Raw genomic sequence first — 18,159 nt, 5'->3', positions numbered from 1 at the left:
ACAGCAGTGCAGGTGGAGCTCCTACTGTCCAAGTTCCCTTGCACAATTCTGGTCAGTTTAAGGACACTGATAAACTGGAATGTTGTCGACATCCTTCAGAGGACAGGCAATAAAGATGGTCAGGGGTCTGGAAACAAAAGTCCTATGAGGAATGGTTGAAGCAACTGGATATGTTTAGCCTGTAGGAGAGAAGACTGAAGTGGGGAGACAACCTTTTAGAGTTGGAAGCAACTTTGGAGTTCTTCTGGTCCAACACTCAGTCCAGGAAAACATAGACATTCCCGATGGATGCTTGTCCAGCCTCTGTTTCAAAACCTGCAGCCAAAGAAATCCCACCACGGCACAAGGCAGACTGTTCCACTGTCAAACGGCTCTTACAGTTAGGGAATTCTTCTTAATGTCTAGTTTAAATCTGCATCCATGTAATTTCAACCCACTGGTTCTAGTTCTACCCTCAGGAACAACAAACCAATGCCATTCCTTCTGTGGTAGATGACATGCTATTTGAATACAGCAATTATATTCCCCCTTCTCTTCTCTAAGCTAAACATAGCCAGCTCCTTCGACTGTTCCTCAGGGGACTCTGTTTCCAGGCCTCTCACCATTTTTGTCTGTTCTAAGTCATCAGCACAAGGTGGTCCAGTTTCTTTAAAGATGCCTCCTTTATTTTACCAAGACCAATCCTGCAGAGCTCTAGGAAGAGAGATCCTCAGGGCTGTAGACTAAATAAGGCCTCTACCTCGTCCTGTTTTGGTCAGATCCCTCAGACTACTCTTCAAGGTTCATTTCAGCCAGGGTTGAAGAGAAAGAAGCAGAATTTGAGTCAACAAATCAAACTGGTGCTCATGACCTATAGATGTTTGTTTGTATTAAGAATATGGATCCAGTTTATAAGCGTCAGTGGCACCTACTTGATGATTTAAAATGGTAAGCAAGCAAGTCTAAGAAGTTAGCATTAGTGAATAACGGTAATGGAATTTCTTAGCTTAATAAATTCTTAACATTTCAAAGAAGTTTACAAGTTTATAGTTTGTAACTGCAACTCTGCATTCAGGATTTAAGCATAGGATTTATAGGCTTTGTTTCCCCCCTGTACAAACGGTACAGATTACCCCCAAATAAAAGTACACATTTTTAAAATAAAATACCATTTTAATATCTATATAATTTTTACAATTCGAGAACTTCAAACAAAATCACATTTGCAAATATTTACATCTGAATGCAATGAATTTGTAAAAAATGTCAAAATAAACAGAAGAAAATCTTATTTACAATAATAATTTATGCTCCTAATCAGAATAATTACACATTTCTGTACTAGGATAACAAAGAGTCTGCAGGAACCATAAGGAGTGGTTAGAATTTTGGAGGATACATAGCAAAAAACCAAAAACAACCTGTGGCACAGAGCAAGAGGATTTGTTGAAATGAAGAAATGTTGAAATTAAGAGGAGAGGTGGGGTTTATAGCTTGCCCTCTCAAGTGCTTAAGGGTAATTGGGCACCACAGCATATGGCTTATGTAGTGGGAGGGATTTGCCACACTGGCACCCAATCTTATGCTGTCTGGCACCCAATTTTGCATATCTGCTCCCATCAAAAGAGCAAGGCCCTGCTGGTTGCATCCAGCAGGTTCTAAACTTATATACAGTTTGCCTACTGTGGCACTTACATGTGCTAGGGATTAAAGGGGAACGGCTTAATGCTATGTGTATTCAAAGTTGGCATCCCGTGGATCTCGCACATAGAGTAAATCCCCAGTCAATATTTCACCAATCTTCCCTAAGAGATTGAAAGTATTAGATTATTCCAGAGTTGATAGGAAAAGAGTATGATAAGAGAACACAACTGGAGACCAGTATTCAGATAAACAGTAAGATTAATTTAAGCTGGGAAATGATGGACTGACTGGTTTAGTGATATAAACACAAACCTTTAACAATTAAAAAGGAAGAAATCAATTTAGACTGGTCTCTGCATATGTACTCTTCAGTAAAAACCTGAAAAATGTGGTTGAGTGTGCATGCTTCAGCAAAGAGTTTCATAGGTATTATTTTGTTCTCCATGGAGTCTTAATAGAGCGTACAATCTTCCACTAAATAGATCTCCAGCAATAACTCAAATCTCACTAACATTTGCAGTAGCAAAACCGCTACTGTAGGCAACATCTTAAGCCTTTTTTCAGTGCCTGTCACCACCAATCTACACTAGGGAGCACTTTAGCAACTCCCTATAGTTGTGTTGCCACACACACACAAAAAACACAGATTAGGCCCACAGATTGAGAGTATCCTATCAGTTACTACCACAATGCACACACTGAAAGTTTGGGTATTCTCATTTCTTCATTCACTGGCAGAAAAAAATAGTTAATACAATTTAATGTCAACCAAGGTGATACTCTCCCAGTTCTGTAGACTTTTGATAACTTGCCTGCTTAGAAGCAGAACAATTGCTTAAGACAATTCATACAAGACAATTTTAGGTAGGAATTTCCTCATAGATGTTGGTCAGTCTGGCATTTTCCAGACATTTCCCCTTCACCTGCGTCCAGCCAGAACAAATGGCTATGCTTTGTTACAGGACCCTTGGAATTCTGTCTCCATTCCCTGTAAGAATTTTAGGGGTCCTAAAAAAACACCAAACATATAACTTTTGTCTAGAAATGCTCTTCCAAGGCATAATTTACAATTGTGGGAAAAGGTCACTCAAGAAACATGGATTCTAACAGATCCCATATATGGTCTTGGACACTTCCCCTCTCTTTGTGAGAGTTTCTTTTGTTACTACTAATTAGTTAAATGAAATTCTTTTGATAAAAAATAAGAATCGGAATCTTCCCAGTCCTAGGAGGTAGCAAACAGTAATCAAACTATACAGCTTAACCAGCTAGTGGAGGGAAGGGAAGCTGGTTAAATGGTGAGCTGTAGTGGTACACTAAACTCTATCAGCAACAGAGAGAAGAGTAAAGTAGAGCCAAGGTACAATGTAACATATAGGGCTGAGTTGGATTTATCCTCTGTTTGCAAAGCCAGACGATATAAGGAAGCCAAGAAGAGTAGTTAGCCAGATTTAGAGGAGAAGCTGCATGTGCCAACTATGAAGCCACCTTCACATTTCCATAGAAGCTAAGCCGGACACCGCAGGGAAGGTTTTCAAGTCAAATTGCATGCATAACAAGAGGCTGCAGAGCTACACGCAGTTTTCACTGGGTCAACTCAACATGCTCTTGGCATCTCTAGGCAAATGGAAGCGCAGCAATTGTCTGGAAAGAGCACCTTCTATCCACTCACACATTGTATTGCACAAGAAGTTAAAAGGAGCCTAGTGCTGTAACAGTGTTTTAACACAGGCCTCATATGGAAGGAGGAAAGGCTTACTCTGCAGTTTGATTAGAATCCATTGAAACGGGTTAGTTTTCCCATGGGGCAGCTCAAACGGTGCTTCTGATTGCTGAACTACAGAACCTGCTTGAGCACAGTATCAACATCAACACGTTTGTCTCACAGACTTCTGTTGTCTCGGTGGCCAAGGGGTGCTAAGGAATCCTAGGATTGCCCTGTGGGGAGGGGACAGGAGTGGGGAGAGAACATTAGGGGATAACTTTATACTCCCTCCCAACAAGGGTTAGGTACAATAAAGCATTTTACTCGCAACTCTCTAAAACGGGTTTCATTTCATTTAACTCAACCAGTTAAAGCAAGAGAATAGATAGGGACTCCGGGTGAAGAATAATGATGCCTTTCCTGCAATAAGGAACAAAGTCCTCTGTGAACAAGAAAGCTAGTCTCCGGTATTATCTGAGTTGCTTGTGTTATTGAAGAGAGCTGGGAAGCACAGTCCAAAACTATCACGTCAGTAAGTTGCTGGTCTAAACGGAGAAGCTATTAAAGTCCCCAAAGCGAACTAAGCAGCTGCTCAAGGAGCAGTAAATGCTTCCAGACATATTAGCGGCGGTGCCTGAACAACTTCAAAGAACGGAGTTCCTAAACAGTCCTGTTAGGAACTCATGTGGCCCAATTTGGGGGAGTCCCCCAGGGACAGGTGCTGGAGGTGCCCATCTTTGTGTCATCGTGAGCTGCTTGATCCTGGCAGCCAGGTGAAGGGCATGTTTGTGCCCTTAACCTCGGCTATGAGCCATGAACCTCGGCTATGAGACTTTGGTGCTAGGTTTGGTGCTGCAGGAGTGCGGGATCTGTGTGGATCCCGGCAGTTCTCACGGGCAGCCCAGCCCAGGCTTGGCTGCTTGTGAGAACAGCCCCATGGAGTCAGAAGAATCCAGCACTGAATGGATCCTGCCCCAAAGGGCAAACAAGAGGTTAGAGATCTGAAATGCCTTTGTGCACTCCACGCTAAACAAAGAGGCATGTCTTTGCAAACCAGAAATATGCTGCTATGTGTTATCAGTGACACACTTTTACAATCTTGTTCAGCTGCTCATTTCAACAGAAAACCAGACGACAAGGTATTTGTTCGGGAATTCATTATGCAGGTCCCACTCTGCCTTACTTTACCTGTTGATAAAACTGCCCATTGCAATATGGTATTATATTCCAAACAGTTTGGCAAACTGGGGTGTACAGACAATCAGGAAGTTGAATAGGTGGTCCTGACATCATAATCAGACTAGGCTATCCGCTTCAAGGCTTCTTATCTGTTCCAGTTCAAGATTACAATATGCATGGAACAGGAGGTTCCTTTTCCACAACTAACTTTGCTTCGTAAACATCCTACAGTACCATATCTGATTACGTCATATATCCACTCTAAGATCCCTGTGTACACACTCTCACTGTGATTCATGTAAATGAGCATCAGACAGCCAACATAGATGAAATGTCTGGTTCTCTGTTTATGGAATTTAAGGAAAGGCTTAAGCAGAGAAGTTAGCCACCCAGCAAGGCAACCACCCAGCCTAGGCCAATAATCTGCTGCCACCAGAACTGTCTGGTAACCAGCACCATAGGAAGATGCATGGAAGCCGTCTCTTTTCAACAATCCAAAGGCATGCTTAAGTCTGGCTGATTCACCTTCTCTGTGAATGCACATGCTACTCTCCACATTTTTCATATCAAGTCATCAACTAGTGCTTAGTGTTTTGTTTATAACCAACCATTTCTGGCTGGCATTCTTCATCTTTCCCCCAGCTTACTCCACCAAGAACATCCCAATTTGCCAAGCATTTAAAACCTCTCAAACTTCTTTTTCCGCTCTCACCAGAGCCTCTGGCTTTGACAGAAAGTACTAGTGTAAGTGCAAAGTGATAATTTAAATTAATGATATTCATTTTGCATTTGCCTACAGTCTCACCCACAACAATGTTCCTAGCACAACTTGTTCAACATGTACAAGTTTAAAACTTAATCTGGGGGGAAAGCAAAGGAAAACATCACAAGATTAAAAAATATATATTAGAAGGATCCACCTTAAAAAGGTGGTAAGCAAAACGTAAGAAGGATACCCTGAGAAAGCTCACAGCATACAGGCCAGTAATGGCAAGAATGAATGCCATGTCTGGCGAGGGCGTGGGAAACCACCACCAAGAAGGAATACATTACATTTTTAAAATATATGTATTGTTAGAAGGAATGGTTGTTAATATAAACGTCAATAAAGCCTAAGAAAGAGAGCCTTACTATAAATGTTTTAGAAGGGAAGCAATATTTTCCATGACACAATTTTCATACAGCTCCTCAGAAGCTAGACATGGAATTAAACTTTATGCGCACACACACCAGAATTTACCACACACAGTCAGCCCTAATGTAGATATCTATGGTAAATTTTAATACAAAAAGTGATCAAAATGATCTCGCATGAATATACTCAAAACGTTTGTTCCAAGATGAAGTGTGCTTTACAGATCCATATCTTGGACAACAAGTTACTGTCCAAGGCTTATAAATGCAATCTGAAGCGTTTGCTTTCCTGGTCCCATTTTGCACAGGACTGATCTTGGCACTGGGGTAAGGGGTCACAGTCTGGAACAATCAGATTCTGCTATTCCGTTAAGACAGTTTCAGGTGCTGCATTCCTACTCTTACTAGTAAATGCTGAGATAGGCACTGATGCTTTAAGTTGGCAATGTGGGTATGCAGAAATACAGAAGCACCTGCCCATGTACACACATCTCCCACAAACAGTGATATTATAAGTGGTCTCTTCAGGGATGACAACCCCAGATGCATGCGCAAATGTCTCCATAAAAATACAGAAACACATACAAAAATAAGCTGCCCTTCTCATCTCCAGCCCACTGCTTTTCATACAGCTGAGCTGCAGTCATGACCAAGAATATGGCTTATGTTATGAGCAGGCCGGTTTGACGATTGCTTGGAAGAGTCAGAGGCAGAGGTGTTTGCTATTGAGAGAAGAGGCGAGATTGCGGAACCATCTGGAGGAAGAGCAGTCGCTATTTCTGGGAACAAAGAAGTCAAATTGAAATTGGACAGGTGTGACGAATTGGCCATATGCATGGGGGGCATGTCCGTCAGCAGAGGGAAACTGGGCTGAGCAAAGCCCACTGGTCTCGGAGGAGACAAGATAGAGCCAAACCGATTGTTTAAGCTTCCACCGTTGGACTTTTCTGTGCTTGGATTTGGAAACATTTGATTCGAAAAATAAGGGATTGAAATATCATTGGAGAGGGTGGGGTGGGCAGGAGAGTACGGTGGATAAAAAGATGGCAATGTATTTTGAGGGTCTACTGGAATCAAAGCTGGCGTTCGCGTAGCACTAGATTGAGTCACTGGTGGGATGAATGACGCATTGGCATTTATGGTGGGATTCATTCCACCCTCTGGAATAAAAGGGAATCCAAAGTTTTGAGACAAACCGTGCTGATCAGGAGCTGCACTTTCATTAGCCACTTGAGGTCCATCAGGCATGAATCGCACAATGCCACTTCTTTTTTCTAAAGTAGGCTGTTGCCGTCCAAGGATCATGCTACCACTAGTGGACAAAGGAAGGTGAGGAAGACTAGGGTCAAATGTATTCCCATGCCTTTGATTTCCAGACCGATTCCTTTCCGGCTGGCGGATTTTAGAACCACCATTATCCTGCAGAGGATGTCTTGATCGCTGAGTAACTGAAGAATTTGGCTGACGAACTGATGGTGGGACTTGGTCAGTATTTCCACGAGAGACTGGTGGGTGGGGGAGAGCAGGTCGGACAACTCCATGCACATTGCTAGAAACTGGGGTGTTCATGTGACCCTTGGTTCCATGACTCTCTGTTATTCTCATGGGATTGGATTTCTGAATAGAAATATTGGGGCTTGTATTGCGACACTGAATATCTCCAGAAGAAGAAGAACTTGAAAAAGGAATATTTAATGAATTGTTCCTATTATTAATAGTGCCAAGAGACATATCACAGCTTTCCCTGTTTTGACCATCACCATCTCGTCGAATATGGATGCTGTCTCTTGCTGGGGAGCAATTATATTCAACAATGGAGGAAGCACCACACTGTGGATTTCTCTGATGATCTGAAATTGGTCTTTGGCTTCCATTGGCTTGATCTCCAAGATGAGGGGCAAGCAAACTTTGCATGAAGCTTTGGTGGCATGTATTTTCATTGTCCCTTGGGGGAGGAAGAGGATTTCCTGTTGAAATGCCTTGAACTGGTTGATAAGACATCCTCTTTTGTCTGTCTATGGATGGTCCAGCATGTTGCGCAATTCGAAAAGCCTGTGTCTGCATACCCCGGAGAGAGGACATTTCACTATTCCTTGAGTTCTGCACATCAAAATTGCCTGTGGGCTGCTGGTTAGTGCCATTTGCCTTGAATGTCTGGCACTCAGAGAGCCTCTGAATATCTGATCCAACTGAATGGTCTACAGATACGCGACTTTGCATGTTGTGGATTACCAATCCTTTATTTCTGGACACATCAAGGTAATTTCTCATTTCAAGCTGGTCTGAAACCCTTGAGTTCTGAATAGATATTCCTAGTCTCTGCTCTGAATTGGAAGGCGACTTCCCAATAAGTGCCTCTGCAGAGTAACTGCTAACTCTGTTTCTTTCTTGCCGGTGGGGCGCACAGGTCATATCTGACGGCCTGGTGACAATACTAGGCTGGGACACCATTTGCTGTTCCAAAGCCCTGGAAGTCATAAGTCTCTGCATCTGACTATGCCCTGGTACATGCTCAGAAGCAACTCCAGAACCTGGCTGTCTGTTGCCCACTTCTGGTGGCTGCTGATGCAGAACGTCCTGATTTAGATGGCTCTGAGGATGGCTGTGGTGGGTTCTGCTTGCAGCGGGGTTCTCGCAGCTCTTCTCAGCTTGAGAAGATGCAAAGTGCTGCTGCATCTGCTGAATCTGTGGGTGATGGGGATGAGGCTGGTTGCTCTTCTGCCGTGCTTGATCATTTCCATGATGCTTCTGCTGTAAAGCAAGTGTGGAGGGCTGGGCTGCTTGGATGAGGGTTCTTTTCTTTTGCATTTGTACCTCTTGGTGCATTACTCTTTGTTGGTGGACATTATGGGCTTGTGAGTGGATCGAGCTTTCTGCATGAGAGATGTGATGCTGGAGCTGATACAAGTGATGCCTTTCTCTTAACTGTCCTGCCTGCTGCTGCTGCTGCTTTATATATGGGTGGTTATTACTGTGAAGATGAGCTATTCCTTGAGTGGGAGCATGTTGAATAGGCTGCAGGTGTTGTCCTGCTGGACTTGGCTGATCTAAGCCAGGAGGCTGAGAATTACACTGAACTTCAGCTTGCCTCAGAGCAGGTGGCACGAAATTGCTGGCTGGAAATAACCTGCTATGGCCATCAGTGTGTCCTTGACTGCTTGCTGACACAGCTGAATTGGATGAATTGGGTGGGATCTGATTGACTAGGATCTGCGTTTGATCTGAAATACTGTCTTCGGGTTGGTTCAGCAAAGCTATGCCTTCAAGCCTCAGAGGTGCTGTCTGGCACTGCTTCTGTCTCTTTGATGCAGAAAGCAGGTGGTCTTCTTGGACAGAGCGCTTGCCTGAGTCTTTGCGGCTTTCCTGGCTTTGTGGCTTTAATTGTGGCTCGTGCATCTGAGAAGCCTGCATGGTGCTGGCCCGAAGGGTTGACAGCTGTTCTGGAACATAATCCGTCATCAGCACTGGAGACTGTCCCGGAGACTGACTCATATATGAGTTGGCAGGCATAGATGGAGTTACTGTTGCAGGGACAGTTGCTTGGTCGGAAGCAGAAGGTAAACCTGAGCAGCTCACAGCAGGGTGGATGATACAGCTTTGATGTATGAGGTTGTTGACACTCAGGCTTGTTGCACTTGAAGACTGGGGGGTCGGAATTTGCAACGCCGAATTGGATATTTCCACTCCGACAGAACAGCTTTGCTTTTCTGCCGTCCTGTCCATGTTGATTTGCATTGGATTCTGAGTGCCGAAAGTGGTTGGTGCTGTTTCCATCTGGTCTGCGTCTTTAACTGCATGCGTCTTGAAAGGCTGGTCTCTTCTTAGAGATGCCACTTCGTTCGTCTTGGAAGCAGCACTTCCTGGCAGTGGCCCTGAGCCTTTTGCAAGGGTTTCTTGGTCAAAAATGGCTCTTGCTGCCAGAGCGACGATATCCGTTTGCTCGGAAAACGTGCAGTTGCTACAGCTGCTCACCGAAGAGCTGCTGGGAACCGTTTCCCTGCACGTGTCCGGCAGCATCGATGCAACGGAGAAGCCACAACTGCTGCCTGAGCTAGTTGACATGGGGGAGTCGGCTTGCCTGCTAGCAGCGAGAGAACTGCTAACGGTCTCTTGTTCAGAGGTGCAGGAATGTGCGAGGTTTTCTCCGCCCGCGTTCATCAGCAAGAGCCCCTCTTGCTTCCCTGCCAAATCATCATTTGAGTCTGCAACTTGCTTAGTGCTCCGAGTGCGAAAATTGGGGAGCTCGTCTTGGACTGAGAACGGCTTTTGTACAGCTCCTGCCTCTTTACTGAGATCAGAGAGCATCTTGGTGAAGCCTGGCCCTTCTAACAAGTCCGTGGCTTGCATTGCAATCGAACAATTTTGCTCCACCCGGCAGATCTCGGAGACCTCTGCTCTAGAAACGCTCTCTGCAGCTGCCCCGCTGTTTGTTGCCGATGTCCCGGAAATCCAAGGAACTGTCACCTGCGAGTCAGACGAAGCAGATGTTAAAGAGATGGTGGGGATGCATCTGGATTCCGATAACCGAGGATGTGTTGCCAAATTACTCTGTGGCCTACATGCCTGGAGAGGTGGAGAAGCAGAGTCTTTGGATATGGGAGCAACCACTTCAAACTGTCCCAAGGCCGATTCGAGGGGTGATGATCTAGTCACTGCAGCAGCGTTTGGGTCAGAGGCCGGAATCGATTCCACACCCTGCTCGGTCCTCAGTGTCTCTTTGGAATGAGACTCAGAAGCATTTGCATCATTCGGCGCTGTCCTGTTATTTGCCTGGGGTATGGCTAAGCTTTGCAATACCACATTCACAGACATGTTTTCAAGCAAGATGTCGCTTCCTGAATGCTCAAGTGCAGCTTCTGTGTTCCCATTATCAAGCTTCTTGGGATCTTTGCAAGGATTAATTCGGCACGTGAGGTTGTTGCTGCCCACTAAGCATTTTTTAGTACTTGACTTTTTATTCGAACGCTTTGAGCCCAAACTGGATGGCAAACCAAGAGGGGCTTTTTGGGGAGACGCTTCCACCGGATGTAAAACATTGGGCAATACAGAGTTCTCAGCCGCTGAATTGGATGCTGCAGTAGCTGCCAGCAGAACACAGTTACTTGGTGTGGCTTGGCTGCTGGCAGCTGTCTGACTGGTTGGGTGACTGATTGACAGCTGCAGACAGCTTTGCCCGGCCATCTGCGATATGCTTTGATTGAGGTTAGCTAAAGCACCAAATGTATTGAGGGCAACGTTGGTGTTTGGATCTTCACTGGTGGTAGGCTGAATAATTTGCATAGGGGCTTGATCCGAAGCTCCAGAACAGGACTTAACCGGTTTCAGTGCAAACAGCTGCCCATTTAAAGAAACAGTCTGTGGAAGCTGCTGGCTCGACACGGCAACAGGAACCGTCTGTGCTGAGCTAGAAGACGATGAAGAGGATGGCCTGGGTAGAATATGGACAAGGTGCTTCCCGCCGAACATATGAGAGCCAGAGGCATTTTGCATAGGATTGCTAGCACTTGTTGTGGGCGTGGCTCCATTCACAGGCACCCTAGCAGGAGGAGGAGGTGGTGGTGGGGCGGAGAAAAGGGAGAAAGGGTTTGGGTTAGCCGTTTGTATGATCACAATCTGCTGGCTCACGGTTTGGTTGGGGACTTCAGCTCGCAACAGCGGTGGACAGTGGGTAGCATTGGGAGGCTGAAGGATGATGACGTTTTGATTAGCAGGTGCTGCAGTGACAGCTGAACCAACTGGCTGGGGCATCTGGATCACCTGCATGGCTGGATTCAATGGAAGGAGACTGCCTGGAGGCTGGGCGAGAACCCGTGTTGTCTTCGTGACTAGCGGCTGCATAGGCAAGGATGGGCAGGATGGCAAGGTGACCACAATTTGTGTATGCTCCTCCGCAGGCAGAGGATGATTTGCAGAGGCATCCGTGGTCAAATACTTGTTCGGTGTGGAGGTTACAGTACCAGCACCACTGCCTGCCTCATTTAGCAGGGCTGTCATTACACTGGGCGGAGTATGATTTAGGGGCTGAACAGTATTCCCTGCTAGTGTCAAAGTAGACCAGGTCGTCTGGGTGTTTCCATCAGAGGCGATTCGTGTCAGGCTACCCATGCTTTTTGAGCCTGGAGTGCCAATACCTGAAGAACTGGGGAAAGGCCACTGATCTAAAGCAGAAGCAGGCAATGTGCTGATTTCCGTTACAACCTTCAGGATTTCTTCTGAAGAGGTTGCTGATGCTCCACTGCCACTTAGCACATCTGGACTTTTTAAGATGCTTCCTGATGGAAAGCCATCCACAGTAGAAAGCCTTAATGGAGTACAAGTGGCATCCGCTGCCGAAACAACACACCTTTCTTGGGACCCACTTCCTGAATCCTCTGCAGCGGGTATGTCTGCTAGTTGAGCATCAGATATGTCCACATCGACACTGGAAGTAAGGCCAATGCTGGATATAACTGCTTTCTCCAGTAACTTGGAACTTTCTTGCCTATTGTTAGATTTGGGGATGTTGTCTTCAACTTCTGGTGGATGCTGCATTTCAGGTTGTATCCTTACTGGTTGCAAAGCATTTTGGGAGCTGGTAGCACAGGTAAATATGCCCTGCTCATTCTCAGAGGTAGAGTGCTCAAGACTTTTCTTAGCTTGGCTTGGCGCCAGTGGAGAAACTGAAGTCTGAACCCCTGACTTGATTTCTGTGGAATAAACACCAGAAATTGTTACAGGAGTAACAAGGTTGCAAGTCCTCTGGACAGGAACAACATTAGCTGTTTGCTTCTGTAAATTGTGACTGATATTAAATGTTATTCCCTGAACAGATGTCCCCTGGTTACTTCCACCAAGCTGACTCCCATTGGAATATACAATGATATTCTTTTGCACCTGATCACTGGGGATAACCAAGGAAACTTTTGCATTTTTGAGGTTTTCTTTCTTCTTTTGCACCTGGTCATTGGGGATAACCACCGAAACTTTTGAATTTTTCAGATTTCCTTTCCAGTGAATGGTGGGATCATCATAAAGACAAATGTCATTGGCTTTCAATAATGCGATGTAGCGACCGTTTTCTTTCCGGAGTTCATCCAATTGTTTTCGGAGCTTTTTTATCTCTTCAGCTACAAAGCAAATTTAAAAAGAAAAAACACCTATTAATTCCACTGATCAAAGATGCTTGGAAAATCTACTACAGCAGAATGATTTCTGGAACAGGTGTAGGTAGGCACTATACTAAAACACTTGTGGCATCTCAATTAATACTTGAAGCATCTCCTAGATGCAGCACAAGAATCCTTCGTGTATCATGCCTTGCTTGTTTTAGCATCAGTGTGCCTAAAATGAACATTTTAGAGATATATTCACAAATTCTTAGAGAGTTAGAATAAAGAGGAGGGGCTACCACTCAGTAGCAGGGTGCATATTTTGCATGTGGAAGTTTCAGTCCCTGGTATCATAAGAACATCAGAACAGCCCTGCTGGATCATGCCGAAGGAGGCCCATCTAGTCCAGCATTCTGCTTCACGCAGTGGCCTGCCAGATGCCTCTGGGAAGCCCACAGGCAAGAGGTATGTGCATGCCCTCTCTCCTACTGCTACTCCCCTGCAACGGGTATTTAGGGGCATCTTGCCTCTAAGATGCCTCTAAATACCAGTTGCTGAAATGTCTTCAGTTTAAAAGGATTGTTATGTAGCAGAACAGCAGAAAATCCACTGTAAGTTGGAGTCAAGGGCACTAGGCCAGTCGTGTGACTCAGTGTGGCAGCTTCATAATGTTGTTCTGGCACTGAACAGAGGGTTGGCTTTAAAATACTACAAGGTGCTTTCCCACACTCAGATTCTAGGATGAACTGAACTTCATCACCACCATGCATTTTTTCTCAGCAAGAAAACATTCCTGCTGGTGATGTGGTGGTAGCTTTGTGGCAGAGCATCTGCGTAGCATGCAGAAGGGCCCAGGTACGACCCCTGGCATCTCCAGGTAGGGCTGAGAAAAACTCCTGTCTGAAACCTTGGAGAGCCACTGCCAGTCAGAGTAGACAGTAGTCAGAGTGAGACCAATAATCTGACTCAGTATACAGCAGTTTTCTATATTTCCTCATTTATTTTTTAAAATTCTGATAGTGTTCAAGCTCAGATCGCACTTTTCGAAGAAAAAGAACAGTGGCCATATGAAAACCAAGGCATCACGTTAATGCACAAGCAACAGCTATTAAGTCTAATTATCAGGATATCCCTGGGACTTGGATTTCAGCCATGCTGCAGAATAGTCAGAAGAACCTGTGCTTTGTATACATTTTGGACCAAATAAATTGCTCACAACGGAACTGAAAGGCAATTTAGTGAAAAATATAACCAAATTGTGCTTCTTCTGGGACTCAGTTTACAAGTTTAGTAACAACTGCTTAGAATCAATTGTGCAGGCTCTCTATGTGCAGCTCCTTCACATGAGAGGTGTTTTGTGTCCCAGTGGGAAGAATATTAACCAGTCCATACTGAAAATGCTGGGCCAATGTCAAACTGATTGTTAAAGAGACCAAAATATTTAAGCAATATATTGAGGCTATACACACGAGCGTGCAAAACCGGGCTAAGGGAGCCCAGCCCAGTTTTGCATGCTCGTGGGAACCACTGGGAACCCAATCCCAGTGGCTACACAGCGGCAAACCCACCAAAGTAGCCTTCTGCTAAAATGAGCTTAAGGGAGCGAGTGCTTCCTTAACTTCATTTTCTTGATCGTGTGTCAGCTGCGGCTGCTTGCTGGCACACTCGGAGCAGGGGGAGATCCCAGTAATGTATTGGGACTCCTGGGGGCAGGGCAATGTGCGGTGGTGCATCCGGGCACCCCGACCCCCAGAGCTTCCAGGCAAGCCACAGGTGAGCCGCTGCTCGTCTGGGTGGGTGGTCCATCCGCCCGGAGAAGAACAGGAGATCATCTGCGGGGAAGGTAGGCTCAACCAGCCTTCCTCGCAGACCTCCTCAGAGCTCTTCTCACCTATCGTGAGAAGAGCTCTGTTGACTATCAAAAATGTAGAAAAACACAGTTAGAGGGACATTTCCAAAATTGAAGATTTCAAAGATAAACACTAACGTGATCTAGGACTGAATTTTGGCAATCAAAACTATCTTGTGCATCAACAAAATGCATCTGTTGCTTTCCACTTTCAGTAATGTCAGTGTTCCAGTGACAAAGAACGTGCAATTTGATGAGAAAAAACTTCCCAGGACAATGTGTCTAGCAATGTGCCTAGATATCCTGATGAAAAGGTTATACTAAAACCATTTTAGACTACTTTCCAGCAAATCAACGTTGCACTGGTGTATAACTGAACAACAAAGGGGTTGTTCTCACAACCAGCTCATCTGGGCTAGCACAGCCCTACCCAGGTAGAGCTGCTCGTGAGAACTGCTAAGATCCAAACTGATCCTGGCAGTCCTTGGCCGGGTAGCCCGTGTTTTTTACCCAGGCTAAAAGTGAGGTATGTGCATGCCCTCCTCTCTCATTGCCTGGTTGTGTGGGCAGCTATGCTACCGACAGCCATCAAAATGCTGGAGGCCAGGGGAAGGAGCGACCCAGCCTCTAGCATTTCCACTGCTGCATTGTGGGATTCCTGGAGGCCTGGCCTCGTTTCCCCTGTCTTCAGATCGCCACACCGCTCACCAGAGCTGTGACTGTGTGGGTGGGCAAGCGGCTCAGCTGGAGGATCGCTGTGGTTATGTGGGAGAAGGCAGGAGTGATCCTGCGTTCCCCAATCCCCAGCCCCGGGTTTTATGGTTATGTGAATGACCTGTGTTGTGCGAATACCAATATTGATGGTTGTGTGAATATCATCAATATAAAAAATACAATAATGCATTCAAGGATGCTTAATTTGTATAATGTCTCATCTGTAAGATCTCCGTGAGAAATGACTGGTGAGCTAGAGCCACAACATGCCACAGTACATTGGAGTCTATGTTTCCTACAGTAGGATTGACGACTTTTGCAGTTGTCCCAACACTTGCACCAACATGTAAGGTGCTTCCAGAAAACGTCTCACAAAAGTGTGTCCTGGCTCTCGCCTACCCTGTACTTACTGTTTGCACAGGCAGTAGGAAATAAGGGGAGCAGCGTCAGAACAGTAATGGCTGTGTGCTTTGCAGTGTCAGGAACTCAACCCTGCAAGGGGAGGTGGACGAGGAGAGCTTGTGGGATGAGGCACCAGAGTGGACCCCACACCCCTTGGAGCCACTCCTTCCATCATGCTCAGAAGATAAACAATTGCCCATATCTTCCGAACCGAGGACTCCCTCAACCCTCTGTAGGGAAGTCACACAGCCAACCACCCCTACCATAGGAGCCTTCGCCTGATAAATAAGTCCTGGCCCCTTTAAGCCTCTTCAGTCTCTGGAAGAGAGGGGAGGAGCCTGAGACTGGAGTCCTGGGTCTGCACTATATAAGGTCTCAGTTTGGAGCGAGCTGTTGCTGAAGCAATGTGGTGGTGAAAGTGTTCTGCTGAGTTCCTGTGCCCTGCTCTGGAATTCCTGGCTTCTGACCCTCTGCTTGCTTGACCTTGCCTTTGCCTGCTCTGAACAGATTGAGCTCTGACCTACTGCTTGTTTGACCTTGATCTTGCCTGTTCTGATGGACTGATTCCTAGCTCCTGACCCTTGGCTTTGGAGACTTTGGCTTTGCCTGCCCTTACAAAGTGCTGCTTGACATACCTGCCCCTCCCAGGTATGACAAGCAGGCACAGAGGCACCCTGCCTCTACAACCTGTGCCTGTGTGCTCTTGAGTAGAATGCTGCAGTGTGTGTACATTCTGCTCCGAATAATGGCGGGCTGTGTGGTACGTCAGTTAACTCTCATTTGCTTAGGAAAGGTGTGCCTTTGCAGAAACTAAGAAATAGTGTCTACTTTATGGAACAAGCAAATATTTTCCACAACATCACTGAAACCAAAAAAACAGATCTTCAAAGCTGGTGAAAAGGCAATTGTTGCCTATACAAGGGTTCATCTGGTGAGAGCTTGGACATACTACAGGCACTTCTGAGAGGGTTTCTTGAAGGACAGCATTTGTATGTAGGGTGAGGAGAACTGGTCTTGTGGTAGTAAGCATAACTTGTCCCCTTAGTGAAGCAGGGTCCGCCCTGGTTGCATATGAATGGGAGACTAGAAGTGTGAGCACTTTAAGTTATTCCCCTCAGGGGATGGGCTGCTCTGGGAAGAGCAGAAGGTTCCAAGTTCCCTCCCTGACATCTCCAAGATAGGGCTGGGAGAGACTCCTGCCTGCAACCTTGGAGAAGTTGCTGCCAGTCTGTGTAGACAGTACTGAGCTAGATAGACCAATGGTCTGACTCAGTATATGGCAGCTTCCTATGTACAAGTCCACACACTTCCTGCAAACACAGCAGCTGCTAAGTACCACAATATGCATGGGTCTTATCCCATGCATATTGGGATAAGACCCATAGTGCTGGATGGGGCAAGTGGAAAGTGTGAGTATTGAAGATGGTTCATTTCAGACAACAGACTACCCTGTAACAACAGACATGGCAACAGACCCTCCAGAACTTCTGAAGGCATTTAGGTGCAACTACAAAATAGTTGAGGCAACTGTAGAAAGTGGGGACTGCACTGTACAGCTACATGTGGATATTGCCATGATGCCATACTCTCACAAGCGCTTTCTCACAGATAAGATGGATGTAGCCGTATGACATATTCTGTCACTGGAATGCTGAAATTACTGAAAGTGGGAAACAGATACTTGTTTTGATGCACAAGATAGCTTTGTATGCATTTGCCAACATTCAGTCCTAGATCACATCAAAGTGATGTCTATCTGTGAAATCAACCCAAACACTTCCAGTTTTGGAAATATTCTCCTAATTATGTTTCTATATTTTATATGTCCAATACACTGATTGTATGATTTATGTAACATATATTTGGTTTCTTTAGCAACTAACTTGATGTAAAACCATATGATTGAACGATATTAGCACAAATGCATACCTGGAGGAAGACATAATTAGCAAATATGTTTTTAAAGACAAGATTGGGTCTACTTTTATTTAAAATATTACAATCTAAACTGTAAGGAATGAACATAACATTGCTGGAGGGAGATTCTTTCTTTTTTTATAGCAGTCCCAGAAGAAAGGAATACTACAGTTCCTTTCGAAGACCATTTGAAATGTGTCCACAGTAACAGAGAGAGTTACTGAAAATGTGTTGCAAACAGCCAAAGCTACCTGGCCTAACTTTCACCCATTACTGTTACTAGGGCTTCCAACCTATGCATAAACGTTTCAGGGAATATATCCCTTTAGCTATAGCCAAATGGAGATTCAAATGCAGTCCCTTGCTGCTTTCAAATCTTAGGTTAGCACTTGGGTTTATAACCCCTTCTTAAATAACATACCACCCAAGTAACAGATGCAAAATAAAAGCAACACGGAGCAGGATTCACCTTGGCAATACCCTCCTCAAGGGGGAAATGGGACCAAGATACTGACATTTATACAGACTCGATGGATGCTGCAAATCGA

General features: G+C 45.3%; 1 protein-coding gene across 5 annotated transcripts in view; it reads right to left on the bottom strand.

Moving 5' to 3' along the window:
- Positions 1–1,131: 1,131 nt before the first annotated feature.
- The window catches only part of USF3 (upstream transcription factor family member 3), a 36,688-nt gene continuing 19,660 nt past the window's right edge, over positions 1,132–18,159 (bottom strand). For all 5 annotated transcript variants that reach the window (XM_053297740.1, XM_053297738.1, XM_053297741.1 and 2 more), the window contains exon 6: positions 1,132–12,747. In XM_053297740.1, the coding sequence (XP_053153715.1) occupies positions 6,266–12,747 (6,482 nt within the window). In that variant the 3' untranslated portion in view covers positions 1,132–6,265. The remainder of the gene's footprint in view (positions 12,748–18,159) is intronic.

The sequence above is a fragment of the Hemicordylus capensis genome, chromosome 2 (genome assembly GCF_027244095.1).
Source record: "Hemicordylus capensis ecotype Gifberg chromosome 2, rHemCap1.1.pri, whole genome shotgun sequence".
Classification (NCBI taxonomy): Eukaryota; Metazoa; Chordata; class Lepidosauria; order Squamata; family Cordylidae; genus Hemicordylus; species Hemicordylus capensis.
This window is presented reverse-complemented; position numbering and strand designations above follow the sequence as displayed.